At 37.2% G+C, this 14120-nt stretch overlaps 1 protein-coding gene and 1 non-coding gene across 3 annotated transcripts in view; one reads left to right on the plus strand and one right to left on the minus strand.

Moving 5' to 3' along the window:
* Window positions 1-11037, plus strand: part of VIRMA (vir like m6A methyltransferase associated) — an 80544-nt gene extending 69507 nt beyond the window's left edge. Inside the window, exons 18-24 of one of the 2 annotated variants that reach the window (XM_066266050.1) lie at window positions 1562-1714; window positions 2340-2500; window positions 3808-3904; window positions 6124-6290; window positions 7683-8014; window positions 9205-9348; window positions 9939-11037. In XM_066266050.1, coding sequence (XP_066122147.1) covers window positions 1562-1714; window positions 2340-2500; window positions 3808-3904; window positions 6124-6290; window positions 7683-8014; window positions 9205-9348; window positions 9939-10093 — 1209 coding nt within the window. In that variant the 3' untranslated portion in view covers window positions 10094-11037. The remainder of the gene's footprint in view (window positions 1-1561; window positions 1715-2339; window positions 2501-3807; window positions 3905-6123; window positions 6291-7682; window positions 8015-9204; window positions 9349-9938) is intronic. The other variant, XM_066266051.1, reaches the window with a different exon arrangement.
* Window positions 11038-12033: 996 nt separating this feature from the next.
* On the minus strand, window positions 12034-12137 carry LOC136332720 (U6 spliceosomal RNA). The gene has a single exon (XR_010730879.1). It is a non-coding gene; the product is annotated as a U6 spliceosomal RNA (small nuclear RNA).
* Between the last annotated feature and the right edge of the window lie 1983 nt (window positions 12138-14120).

The following is a 14120-nucleotide window of genomic DNA, read 5'->3' on the forward strand; positions in this document are numbered from 1 at the left end:
GAGCCAGATGTGGCTCTTTTGATGGCTGCATCTGGCTCACAGACAAATCTTTAATAAAAAAAAAATGTTAAAAATATAAAACACTCTCAAAAAAATATATAAAACATTCTCATGTATTACAATCCATTCATTTCCTACCACCCATGTTCATGGTTGCGGGTGGCTGGAGCCAATCACAGCTGTCCTCTGGGACAACACAAAATTTTTATTGGATAATGCGTAACATACACGGGTCATTGTATGGCTCTCACGGAATTACATTTTAAGATACGTGGCGTTCATGGCTCTCTCAGCCAAAAAGATTCCCAACCCCTGAGCTATACTAAACTTCCCATCTCTTTGTGAAAGATGTATGAGTGACTGTGAGTGAGGAATGGGGCCAGATAGATGCCTTGATAATTTGTAATCTATTTAATATCCTTATTTCTATGAAATATATTAAGTCTGTTATTTCATACATTTTATCAATATTTTTGGGACAGTACCTTTAAAGAGAACTGTTCACACTCTGTTTCTGACAGTGTACTCTGCATATTTTTAACTCATTTACTTTAAAATTTATTTTAATAAAACATGAGGTAGACCATCTTCACCCCTTCCTCTCTAAACAGAGCAGATAAAACCCTTGTAGCCATAGTGGTTTATTGAATTTCTTATTAAAACTGTATACCCTCTTTCTTAACACACTGTAAGGGACTTCATTAGTCTGTTGTTTTCTGAAAAGAACAGTGTGCTTTTAGGCACATTTATCAGTTTGGGAATATATTAAAAATAAGTTAAATTTTTTTAATTTTTTTAATTACAGTTAATATTCAAAAATAATTTTCATTGAAATATGTCCACTTATTGGTATTCCAAACAAAATTTTTATTGTTAATGTTTTTTTCAAATGCTAAATATTGCATCTGGATTGGTGTGTAGTTTCCTAAGAAACCATATTAATTTTGATCTATTTAAAACAGAGCTTGTTCTAATGTTTTGAAACTACTTAAGTGTTCTTTCATATGTGACAATATACATGGTGATATTGTCATGATCCAGGATTTCTTTTGTTGGATGACTTTCCTAGTATTATCACTCCAAAATTTATTTTATATTGTCTCATACTTTTGAAAGCAGAAAATATTTTCTTTTCTTCATGACAGAATACAATCTTAAATACAACAGTTACTGTTTCTTTAGTTGTTTGACTTACCTCCAGAGAAATAAATTTGGGTTTCATTAGTTCTTTGTTGAAGCAGGCATTTTACTGAGTATCAATCAGTATTGATATATGTGTCCTGCATGTACCAGTGTATTTGCCATTGGATATTTTTGTTGAGAAATCTTAGAGACAATAAATTAAGTGCATGTGTTTACCTATGAATTTTGTGAGTCTTAATCTAAGAAAACTTATTTCAGCTTGAGCTGACTAAATCCTTGAAACTAGCCATTTATACTGATGTAAAACCAAACCATTAAGGGAAAGATTGCAGCAAGTAGCTTAAATATGTAAATAAATTTGGAAACATCTTTGCAAATTATGTTGTTCTCAAATTTAATTTATGTGTGACATTTACAGGGATGTTGTGGAGATGATAGTGGTCTCATGGAAATAGAGGGAGCTCATCCATCACGGACAATGAGTATTAATGCTGCAGAGTTAAAACAGCTTCTCCAAAGCAAAGAAGAAAGTCCAGAAAATTTGTTCCTTGAATTAGAGAAACTTGTTTTGGTAAAAAACAAAAACAAAATAAAAATAGCAGTTCTAAGACGTATTTTTTTTTTCTCATTTGACTAGTACAAGTGTTTCTAGATTGGTCTTTATATACCATTTGAAATAATTCTTTGAGTTAATAATTTGGACTGGAATCCTTCATACTGTTATGAATCTTTTTTTTATTTTTTATTGACTTGAGAGAGAGAAGAAGGGGGGAGGAGAGAGACAGAAACATCGATTGTAGTTTCATTTATTTATGCATTCATTGGTTGATTCTTGTATGTACCCTCATGAGGGATTGAACCTTGTCATATTGGGATGATGCCCTCATCAACTGAGCTACCCAGCCAAGGGCTTGTTAATGAATCTTAAGGAATAAATGAAGAGCAGAACTTTTTTAATTGTTTTTTGTTTGAATGCAGGTGCCCCCTGCTACCATTCTTTAGAAATTAAATGCCAAGTGGTTTTGGTGTTTGTTTTATTTTAATATCTTGAATGTTAAGTTTATAATTCCCTGATGGTGCTCCAAATTTTTGAGTAATGAAATAATACAGACTTTTCTACTAGAGAGTTAATAGATTTGGGGCATAAATGTTCTATTTTACCTGCATTTTCTTATTCTGTTTTTCTTTGTATTTAGGAACATTCAAAAGATGATGACAATCTAGAATCATTGTTGGACAATGTAGTTGGACTTAAGCAGATGCTGGAATCATCAGGTGATCCTTTACCTCTCGGTGACCAGGACGTAGAACCAGTACTTTCAGCTCCAGAATCTCTCCAGAATCTGTTTAACAATAGGTAAAACAATCAGTGTTTTGTGGTTGAGTAGATATTATATATACTGCTCACAAAAGTTAAGGAATATTTCAAAATGAATATGAAGTGATAAAAAAAGCGTTTGATTTTTTTTTTATTAAACAAGAACATCAGAAAAGCAAACGACAAGTCAAAGAAAGTTGTTCAATTATGCAAATGAGATGCAAAAGAAACTTATTTTATTGGTAAAGATACACTATACACAAGGCTGAAAGTACTGGAGTATCTGCATGTTCCCTGATCCCCTAATTTTTGTGAGCAGTAGTGGCTGGGGTCTAGAGAGGGCCAGCTTGCTATTTTTCTGTAACAAACCATAGTAGTATAAATTCTAGGTTTTGCAGGTCACAGTAAGCCTCTGTTGCATATTCTTCTGTAGCTTTTCATTTGTTCCTTTTGTTTTTAAAAAACTTAAAAAATACAAGCCATTCCTACCTCTAGGCTGTACAAAAACAGGCCAGCAGAATGGGAGTCATAGTTTATTGCTCCCTGATACATGCCTTTTGATCTTTGGAGCATAATAACTTTTTATTGTAATGGAATTATTCTTTAAATTTAGAAAAATTAAATATGGGCAGTTTCTGTACACATTGGTACAGTGTAATAAACTTGGCTTTTTGGAAGTAAAACCAGTGGTTTGTTTTATTTTACTGAAAGGTCAAAGTTGGTCAAAACAGGTTAGTTTCCAAGTTACTGGTTTTTTAAGGATATTTTATTCTTAAATAGCTTTTTGAAGGAGACTTTTTTTTATTTTTATTTTTTTCATTTTTCTGAAGCTGGAAACGGGGAGAGACAGTCAGACAGACTCCTGCATGTGCCCAACCGGGATCCACCCGGCACGCCCACCAGGGGCGATGCTCTGCCCACCAGGGGGCGATGCTCTGCCCATCCTGGGCGTCGCCATGTCGCGACCAGAGCCACTCCAGCGCCTGAGGTAGAGGCCACAGAGCCATCCCCAGCGCCCGGGCCATCTTTGCTCCAATGGAGCCTTGGCTGCGGGAGGGGAAGAGAGAGACAGAGAGGAAAGCGCGGCGGAGGGGTGGAGAAGCAAATGGGCGCTTCTCCTGTGTGCCCTGGCCGGGAATCGAACCCGGGTCCTCCGCACGCTAGGCCGACGCTCTACCGCTGAGCCAACCGGCCAGGGCCTGAAGGAGACTTTTTAAGTGCTAATTTTCTAATACTATTACAGGCTATCATTTTTTAATTGTACTTTCTACAGATTTTACTTAGAAGATAACCTAAAAACTTGATTTTGGAATTCTGCTTTTTACCAAATACCTTTTCTGTTCCAGGACTGCATATGTACTAGCTGATGTCATGGATGATCAGTTGAAATCTCTGTGGTTTACTCCATTTCAGGCTGAGGAGATTGACACAGATCTGGATTTGGTATAATTTTATTACTACATATTTAGAATAAAGTTGATTTTTTGTTTCTCTGTGTAGTATTAGTTCTAAGATAGGTTCCATACTATGTAGCTGTTAAAAGTTTCTTTGGGGCCTGGGTGGCGCAGTGGATAGAGCATTGGACTGGGATGCGGAAGGACCCAGGTTTGAGACCCCGAGGTCGCCAGCTTGAGCGCGGGCTCATCTGGTTTGAGCAGAGCTCACTAGCTTGGACCCAAGGTCGCTGGTTCGAGCAAGGAGTTACTCGGTCTGCTGTAGCCCCATGGTCAAGGCACATATGAGAAAGCAATCAATGAACAACTAAGGTATCGCAATGAAAAACTAATGATTGATGCTTCTCATCTCTCTCCGTTCCTGTCTATCTGTCCCTATCTATCCCACTCTCTGACTCTCTCTCTCTGTCTCTGTAAATTAAAACAAACAAAAAACAAAACAAAACAAGAAAAAAGTTTCTTTGGGGACCAGTACTGCGTAATTTTTATGTCAGTCACCCACTTAAGTGGTGTCCAGGACTGTTTTATGCTACTTGTTTTACTCCTTTCTGATTATTTATCTTATATGACAATGAGACATTTTAGGGGAAAGTTATATTTTTGCAGATGTACTCTGAAGTACTTTAAAAAATATATTTGTACAGTATAAAAATTATCTCAAAACTGTCATTTTTTTCTGTATTTGTGTTGTGATTTCTGCTCTTAATTTGGAGAAATGTAAAGACTGTGTTTGTTAGAATAATGTAGTACTTATTATGTGAATTGACATACTTAATATGGAGTAGGGTTGAATATAATTCCACTAAGACTAAAAATTTTATGTAGTCTGTTTCATGTATCTCAGAGATGTATTTAAGGAGGATAATTACGGCCACATCTTAGAGTACCATATATCAATATATTATTTTTTTCTTGATCAAAGAAGTAAATATGTTTGATATTTCTTAGTTTAAAAAATGCTAATATATATCATGTGCATAAAACTAAAACAGTGATTCACATTAAAGTTTATTTAGTATATTGAAGGGTACTCTTTTCTTCTTTAAAATATCACATACAATTACATTTAAATTTCATTTAAGAATTAATTTTGTTTTTTATTGTAAATTGGTCATTGATTCTTTAGAAGTGTGCTGTCCGGTAGAACTTTATGCAGTGACAGAAATGTTCTATATTCTGTCCAGTACAGTAGCCACTAGCCTAATGTGACTTGTGAGCAATGAAATGCTGCTAATGTGATTAAGGTACTACATTTTGTTTTTATTTAATTTTAATTAACTTAAAATTAAATAGCATGTCCAGGTTGTGGCGTAGTAGGTAGAATGTTGGCCTGGGATGCTGGGGACCCAGGTTTGAAACCCCGAGGTCGCCAGCTTGAGCATAGGATCCTGGCTTGAAGCCCAAGATTGCTGGCTTAAGCAAGGGGTCACTGGCTCAGCTGGAGCCCCCAGGTCAAGGCACATATGAAAAAGCAATCAGTGAACAACTAAGGTGCCACAACTATGAGTTGATGCTTCTCATCCCTCTCCCTTCCTATCTGTCTCTCAAAAAAAAAATTAAATAGGCACATGTAATTAGTGGTTTTGGCCTCACAGATCTAAAACATATGTTACAAATTACTCTTTTTATTACTTTACTTTGAGTCTCAACTGTGTTGTGATAATGATGTGACCTTACATGGCTGGGGGAAATTTTAGTTTTGACAGTTTGAATTAAAACCTAAGTAAGTGTAATTGTCATTTCTCTGAAATTAAACTTAGGTTGGAACACCATTAAATGCATAGAACTTTGAGATCTGTGCCACAGAATTTTTTTACAATAGCTATATTGACTATACAAGGCTTGCAGAGTATGTTATTTTCATATTCTTCTGAAAAAGTTATGAGGATACTACATCGTTAATTTGTATAGAGAAATTCTGAGTTTCTTGTCAGGCAGCAGAGATCTCTTAGATTAATTACACTTCTTTGAGGAGGAATGCCACCACCACCCCCACACACACACACACACGAAAAACCACAACTGAATTCCTAAGATGATATTTTTTAACTACCAATGATGTTGCTTTTTGTAAAGATAAGGGAAAGAGGCAGGCCTATAATTTATTTGAGTCATATAAATTATAAAAAATAAGAATTTTTGTAGTCAAATGTTACATTACTAGTTACATTTAAGGCGTATTTTTTATTTTAATTTTTATGACCACAGGTAAAAGTCGACTTAATTGAGCTCTCTGAAAAATGTTGTAGTGACTTTGACTTGCACTCAGAATTAGAACGCTCATTTTTGTCAGAACCATCATCTCCAGGGAGAACCAAGACTACTAAAGGATTCAAACTTGGGAAGCACAAACATGAGACCTTTATAACTTCAAGGTAAAATTTATTTTACTGAAGATCTTTATTGTGGTCATGTAAGCTTATTTATTTTCAGGTGTTTTAAGATAGACACATGACTATTAAAGGATAAAGGAAGTTGACATACTACTTGAATCATAAATATTGTTTGAGAATTTGTAGATAATAATTTGACTGGGACACACCCATTAGATTTGTTTATTATTCTACTTCATGAGAGTTTGGAAGGTTTCAACAAGAGTGAACTGGATTGATTTAAATATTTGCTAGTCATATCACTAAAATGTAAGTACCATTCTTAGCTAGTTTTGTTGTATTTTCATGCGAAGTATAGGTTTATCGTGGAGATATTGCAGGTTCAGTTTCAGGCTACTGCAATAAAGTAAATAAAGTGAGTTAGGTGAAATTTTTGGTTTCTTGGTTATGTTTACACTATACAATAGTCATATTAAGTGTGCAGTGTCATTATGTCTAAAAATCAGTGAACATACCTTAATTTAAAAATACTTGCCTGACCAGTGGTGGCACAGTGAATAGAATGTAGACCTGTGACACTGAGGTCCCCAGTTCAAAACCCTGAGTCACTGGCTTGAGCACGGGGCTTGCCAGCTTGAGCATGGGATCATTGACATGGCCCCATGGTCATTGTTGTGAGGCCAAAGATTGCTGGCTGTAGCCCAAGGTTGCTGGCATGAGCAAGGGATCACTGGCTCAGCTGGAGCCCCTTGGTCAAGGCACATATGAGAAGCAATCAGTGAACAGCTAAGGTGCCACAACTAGGAGTTGATGCTTCTCATATCTCTTCCCCTCTCACTCTTTCTGTTTCTCTCATGCACAAAAATAAATAAATAAAAATTTTAAATTCCAAAAAGCATACTTGATTACTGCCTGACCTGTGCTGGTTCAGTGGATGGAATGTCAACCTGGAATGCTGAGGTCGCTGGTTTGAACCCCTGGGCTCACCAGGTCAGGTTACATATGAGAAACAATCAGTGAACAGTTAAAGTGAAGCAACTATGAGTTGATTCTCCTCTCTTCCCTCCCCTCCATTCCCCTCTATTCCCTCCCTTCCTCTCCACTTGTCCCCTTCTCTTCCCCTCTTCTCCCCATTTTTTTAAAAGATTAGTAAATATTTGCTTGCTAAACAGTGCTGTTATCTGAGCCTTCAGTGAGTCATAATCTTTTTGCTGCTGTAGGATCTTTCTTGCCTTCAGCTTATAAAAAATCAGTATCTGTAAAGTTCAGTAAAGCATATTAAAGCAAGATTTGCCTCTTATATTTTACAAAGTTACCACAGTTGGAATAAGAAATAATTAAAATATAGTTTTCAATATTGCGAAGATTGACTTACATTTTCGTTGGAAATAGATATTTAAAAAATGTTTATATCGAGTATTTTTGTCTTAATAGTGGAAAATCTGAATACATTGAACCTGCCAAACGAGCTCATGTTGTACCACCACCAAGAGGAAGGGGCAGGGGAGGATTTGGACAGGGTATACGACCACATGATATTTTTCGTCAGAGAAAACAGAACACAAGCAGACCACCATCTATGCATGTGGATGACTTTGTTGCAGCTGAAAGTAAAGAAGTGGTTCCTCAAGATGGAATTCCTCCACCAAAACGGCCACTCAAAGTATCACAGAAGATTTCTTCTCGTGGTGGCTTTTCAGGCAATCGAGGAGGACGGGGTGCTTTTCACAGTCAAAATAGGTTTTTCACACCGCCTGCCTCAAAAGGTGACTACTTACATTTGTTCTCTAATGGATTAGGACAACGATTTTCAGTGGGTGTGCTGGAATAATTTTCAAAGCATGCAGTGTTTGACTATTTAGTCAGGTACAGACGGACCTTTTTTTCCCTTAGATCAGCGGTTCTCAACCTGTGGGTCGTGACCCCGGCGAGGGTCGAAGGACCAAAACACAGGGGTCGCCTAAAGTCATCGACCCACAAGTTGAGAACCGCTCGCTGCCTTAGATTGTCAAATAAAAAAGTGACAGCAGCAATAGATGTTCAGTGTGTATGAATCAAAATTACTTTTTTTTTTGGTCAGATGAACCACAAAAAAAAGGATTCCTTTTGGTGTGCCACAGAATTTTAGTAATTAGTTTATGTGAACCATGAGATGAAAGGTTGAAAGTCGCTGGGTTAGAATATTGAATAGAAGTGATTAAGGTGGTAGTGAGTCAGCTGAAGTATTTTTCTCTGACTACAGTTAAGCTGCCTCTAGACCAGAGGTACTATTTGCAGAGTACTTTATTAGATAGAAAAGTATTTTTTAAGTTAACCTTTGCTTAATTGTACATGAGTGATGAGTTTAAGTCTTGGCTAATTATTTTTCTCTTTACGGTGAGAATTGTGTCTAATACATTATTTTCACAGGTATACTTATCAATTTCTTTAAGATTGTCACCAGTAATTCTCTTGCCTACTTGATTCCTAATGTTATATTTAATCTGTTTTAAATTGTTTCAAAATTTTAGAAACTGAGTTTATTCATAGAAATTATACTTCGCTAGTAGATTGATGACATGTTTTCCTGCTGCTGAGTGAGGAGGTTGGAAATGAAAGAGAATAAGAGTTTCCATTAATAGCAAACACATAACTGTGGTGTAGGAACTGTTAGAAGCACTTGACAAATAATACTCTCACATCAACCCCATGACATGGGTTCTGGTGTTACAGCCACTTTACAGAAGAGAAAACTGTCAGCTGACCAGGACACATAAGTGTAAGTGGTAGAAGTCTGTTAAGTCTTTCTCCAGAGCTTTTGCTCCTAACTACATATGATGCTGCCACTCTACAGTATATTTCATTTACAAAAATTTCAGTTTCTCTTTGCATACTTTTGAAGATTATGGAAAACTTGTCCAATCTTCCTTAATCCAACTGAAATTGTGAAAAAATATTTTGATTGTGTTACCTTTAGGAAACTACAGTCGTCGGGAGGGAACAAGAGGCTCTAGTTGGAGTGCTCAGAATACTCCTCGAGGAACTTACAATGAAAGTCGCGGAGGCCAGAGCAATTTTAATAGGGGGCCTCTTCCACCATTACGACCACTTAGTTCTACAGGTATACATTCTTCCTACTTGATATTGCTAGGAGAAGGAGGTGAATAATCTTTTTCAAATTGTTGAATGTCATGTACTCTGATTCTAGGAAGAATATTTTAAAATGTATGCATATAATTCTAAAGTCAATTTAATTTTATATCGGAATGAATTCCCAATGTACATGTTCTATAGAAATAATCAAAATATTAGATTCTGAACTTTGTGTACAACCTGCAGTTTCATGGTGATGTTCTCTGTTTTTATATTTCAATAATGAAAGCCAATCTTTAAGATATATTTTTGACCAAAGTATTTTCATAACAGAGGTCTCTTCATAAAGTGTATTGTATTTCTGGTTACGGTATTATCATATGTATATAAGCATATAACCCTTAACAGCTTTGTTTGAAATATTCTAACCTATAAAACAATGTACCTATTTAAAGAGAACAATTCACACTGTCTTTTACACATTCACAGAACTTGTACATGAATTTTATAAAAGCAAAGTAATTTCTATCTTGGTTCGAGCTCAGTGTATAGATGAGTATTCATATAATGGGGAAGAAAAGGATATTGCAACTAACTACTGTATTCTTTGTTTTACAGGCTACCGCCCAAGTCCTCGTGACCGTGCTTCCAGAGGTCGTGGGGGTCTTGGACCTTCCTGGGCAAGTGCAAATAGTGGCAGTGGAGGCTCAAGAGGAAAGTTTGTTAGTGGAGGCAGTGGTAGAGGTCGTCATGTACGGTCCTTTACACGATAAAAATTCTGGGGGAATATCCTAAGTGTATATGAGCATTTCATGACAACAAAAATAAAATAAGACATTGAAGGACCAATTTAGACTTAGCAGTTATCTGGAGACATCTGAGAGAATATTTTTATCTGAAGAAAGCAGATTTTGTTTGATACCTAACACAAGATTTCAATAAAAATCCAAACTTTGTATGTATGTTTTTATATATCTTTTTCTCCTTATAAGACTTATTTTAAAAATTTCTTAGGTAGAAAATGAATGATGGAAATGACTTTTGTCTTAGTGTGTATCTTGCCTACACCACAGATGTTCTCAATACTTTCTCTGCTCATGATGCCCTTTATTTTATTTTTTTTAAATAACCTATTTAATATTAAAATATTTTTTCCTTGGATTTGAGAGAGAGAGAGCGAGCGAGAGAGAGAACCATCAACTCGTTCTACTTAGTTCCATTTAGTTTTGTACTCATTGGTTGTTTCTCATATGTGCCCTGACCAGTGATTAACCTCAGTGCACTGGCATGGCACTCTGTCCACTGAGTACTGGGCCAAGGCTCATGGTGCCCTTTAGTGTTACAGTAATTTCTTTTTACAGCACATCTAGGACAAAGAAATGCATAATACTTCCATTTATTAAGCAGTCAGGTCTAAACAACTTAAGAATTTATATTATAAGCACTAGTAACGATGGACACTGCACAACTTTCAAACTTGGGATCAGTTTGGACTGAGACTGCCATTATCATTTCCTATTCCATTATGCTATTTGCACAGTACTTTTTATCACAACTGCTGAAAACCCAGTTTTGCAAAGATATACTGTCATTGAAGGAAATACAGTGCTAATTTTGAATATGTAAACTACCTCAAACTTACAGTAGTTTGTGTCCAACAGATGTGTTCACCTCAAAAATTTAAAATAAACTGTAGCACTTGTGTTAATTTACTAGATGTGCTGGTGCATGGTGTTGGGAACCCTTTTAGATGTAAAATAGAAACACAACACTCTTCTGCTATACATTAGAAATGTGTACATACTTTGTGTTTCAGCTTTATACCTACACATGCTATTTTATTACACAGTTATTTAAAGCCTAAAATGAGGTGTATCCTAATAGTTATTTTGGGAACCCGAAATATCTAATAAAATCTGAATTTTATATATAGGAGTAAAGGTAAGCAGAAAATGGCCTTGTTTTTCCCAAGAGAAAGCACACTGAACCTATAAAACTGACATAAAATGTGCAAAGAAGTGCACGAGTCTCATTTTATCCTTTATCTGTCTTGCTGAACTATTTGTGAGTGAATAGAAATTTGTTAGGAAAACACCTTTAATAAAAGCTTAGCTATAGCCTGACCAGGTGGTTTCACAGTGGATAGGGCATTAGCCTGGGATACTGAGGACCCAAGTTCAAAACCCCAAGGTTGCCGGCTTGAGCTCAGGCTCACCAGCTTGAGCTTGGGGTTGCTGGCTTGAGCAAGGGGTCACTGACTGCTGGAGAACCCCAGTCAAGGCACATAAGAGAAAGCAATCAATGAACAACTAAAATGCCGGAACAAAGAATTGATGCTTCTTATCTCTCTCCCTTTCAATCTCTATCTCTCTCTCTTTCTCTCTCTCACTAAAAGAAAAAAACACCTCTGCTATAAAGATTCTGATGTTTAAGTGAAAAGTAAAGCAAATCTTTCCATAACTAATGGCCTTAAAAAACCCAAGATAATGTAATTCTTAGTGTTACAGACTAATATTCATATAATGGGAAAGGAAAGGATATTGTAACTAAATACTGTATTATTTATAACCTATTAAGTTCATCTGTAAATACTCATTTTTTCACAGAAAGAATTAGAAGTTTGTCCCTAATATCTGATGCAAATATTGTAAAAATAATTGTTTTTAAAGTAATTACCTTTGTTAATAAGAACATATGACTATAATATAGGTACTTTTTTATGGAATGCCTCATAATTTGTGTCATACTTGCACACGGGTCATGCTAATCTTCTCTGTATTGTTCCAACCTCAGTATATGTGCTACTGAAGCAAGCACTGTAGGTACATTTCTCTCTCTTTTTTTTTTTTTTTGTATTTTTCTGAAGCTAGAAACGGGGGGAGAGAGTCAGACAGACTCCCGCATGTGACGGACCGGGATCCACCCGGCAGGCCCACCCGATGCTCTGCCCCTCTGGGGCGTTGCTCTGTCGTGACCAGAGCCACTCTAGTGCCTGGGGCAGAGGCCATGGAGCCATCCCCAGCGCCTGGGCCATCTTTGCTCCAATGAAGCCTCGGCTGCGGGAGGGGAAGAGAGAGACAGAGAGGAAGGAGAGGGGGAGGGGTGGAGAAGCAGATGGGCGCTTCCCCTGTGTGCCCTGGCCGGGAATCGAACCCGGGACCTCTGCACGCCAGGCTGACGCTCTACCACTGAGCCAACCGGCCAGAGCTAGGTACATTTCTTGATTTGTTATTTAGCTTTAAATTGAACATAATCTTTAAGAAATATAAGGCAGTTACAGATACTACCTGACTATTAGTGTAACACTCAGGAATTCAGGCCAGCCAAAGTAATAAATTATTACTGTAGAAGCAAAGTAATACCATGCAGATTAAAAATACCCTGATTGTTCTGGCCAGGGAGCTCAGTTGGTTAGAGCATTGTCCCAATATGCTAAAGTTGTGGGGTTTAATCCCTGGCCAGGGCACATACAAGAATCAACCAATGAGTGCATAAGTAAGTGGAACAACAAATCTGTCTCCTCTCCCTCCTTCTGTCTCTCTAAAATTAGTAAATTATAATGTGCTGATTAAGGATCTTACATAAACAAGAAGGGAAGGAATTCAACGTGTTGATTATCCCTTGCATGCATACATTTACTCAGTCTTTATAACAGTGCAGCAAAAGAGGTATTATTTTAATTTTACAAATGTAGAAAGCTGAAGCTTGACTCAAAAGTGATGGAGCCTGACCTGTGGTGGCGCAGTGGATAAAGCGTCGACCTGGAAATGTTGAGGTCGCCGGTTCGAAACCCTGGGCTTGCCTGGTCAAGGCACATATGAGAATTGATGCTTCCAGCTCCTCCCCCCTTCTCTCTCTCTGTCTCTCCTCTCTCTCTCCGTCTCTCCCTCTCCTTTCTAAAATGAATTTTAAAAAAAATATGGAAACAGGATTAAAAATCATGTTAGCGCCTGACCAGGTGGTGGCGCAGTGGATAGAGCGTCGGACTGGGATGCGGAAGGACCCAGGTTCGAGACCCCGAGCTCACCAGCTTGAGCGCGGGCTCATCTGGCTTGAGCAAAGAGCTCACCAGCTTGGACCCAAGGTCGCTGGCTCCAGCAGGGGGTTACTCGGTCTGCTGAAGGCCCACAGTCAAGGCACATGTGAGAAAGCAATCAATGAACAACTAAGAAGTCGCAACGAGAAACTGATGATTGATGCTTCTCATCTCTCTCTGTACCTGTCTGTCTGTCCCTGTCTATCTCTACCTCTGTAAAAAAAAAAAAAAAAAAAAAAAATCATGTTAGCTAGTTAGTTCCTAATTTAAAAAAGATTTTCAATTACAGTTGATATGCAATATTTTATTAGTTTCAGGTGTACTATTCAGTGATTAGACATCTGTATAACCCACAAAGTGGTCACTGATAAATCTAATACCTATCTGACACCATGCATAGTTATTGGAATATTATTGACTGTGTTTCCTGTTATACTTTACATCCCCTTGACTATTCTACAACCACCAAATTGTACTCCTAATCCCTTCACCTTTTTCACTCATCCCTCCAACCCTCCTATCTGGCAACCATCAAAATGTTTTCTATATCTGAGTCTGCCTCAGTTCTGCTTATTCGTACATTCTTTTTCACATTCCATGTATAAGTGAAATCATGGCATTTGTCCTCTGTCTGGTTTATTTCACTCAGCACAGTACACACTAGGTCTGTTCATGTCATGGACACAGGTTGCTTTCATATCTTGGCTGTTGTAAATAATGCTGCAGTGAATAGTGTTTTGGATTTGTATGGATAAATACCCAGA

Source organism: Saccopteryx bilineata, chromosome 3 (assembly GCF_036850765.1).
Source record: "Saccopteryx bilineata isolate mSacBil1 chromosome 3, mSacBil1_pri_phased_curated, whole genome shotgun sequence".
Taxonomy (NCBI): domain Eukaryota; kingdom Metazoa; phylum Chordata; class Mammalia; order Chiroptera; family Emballonuridae; genus Saccopteryx; species Saccopteryx bilineata.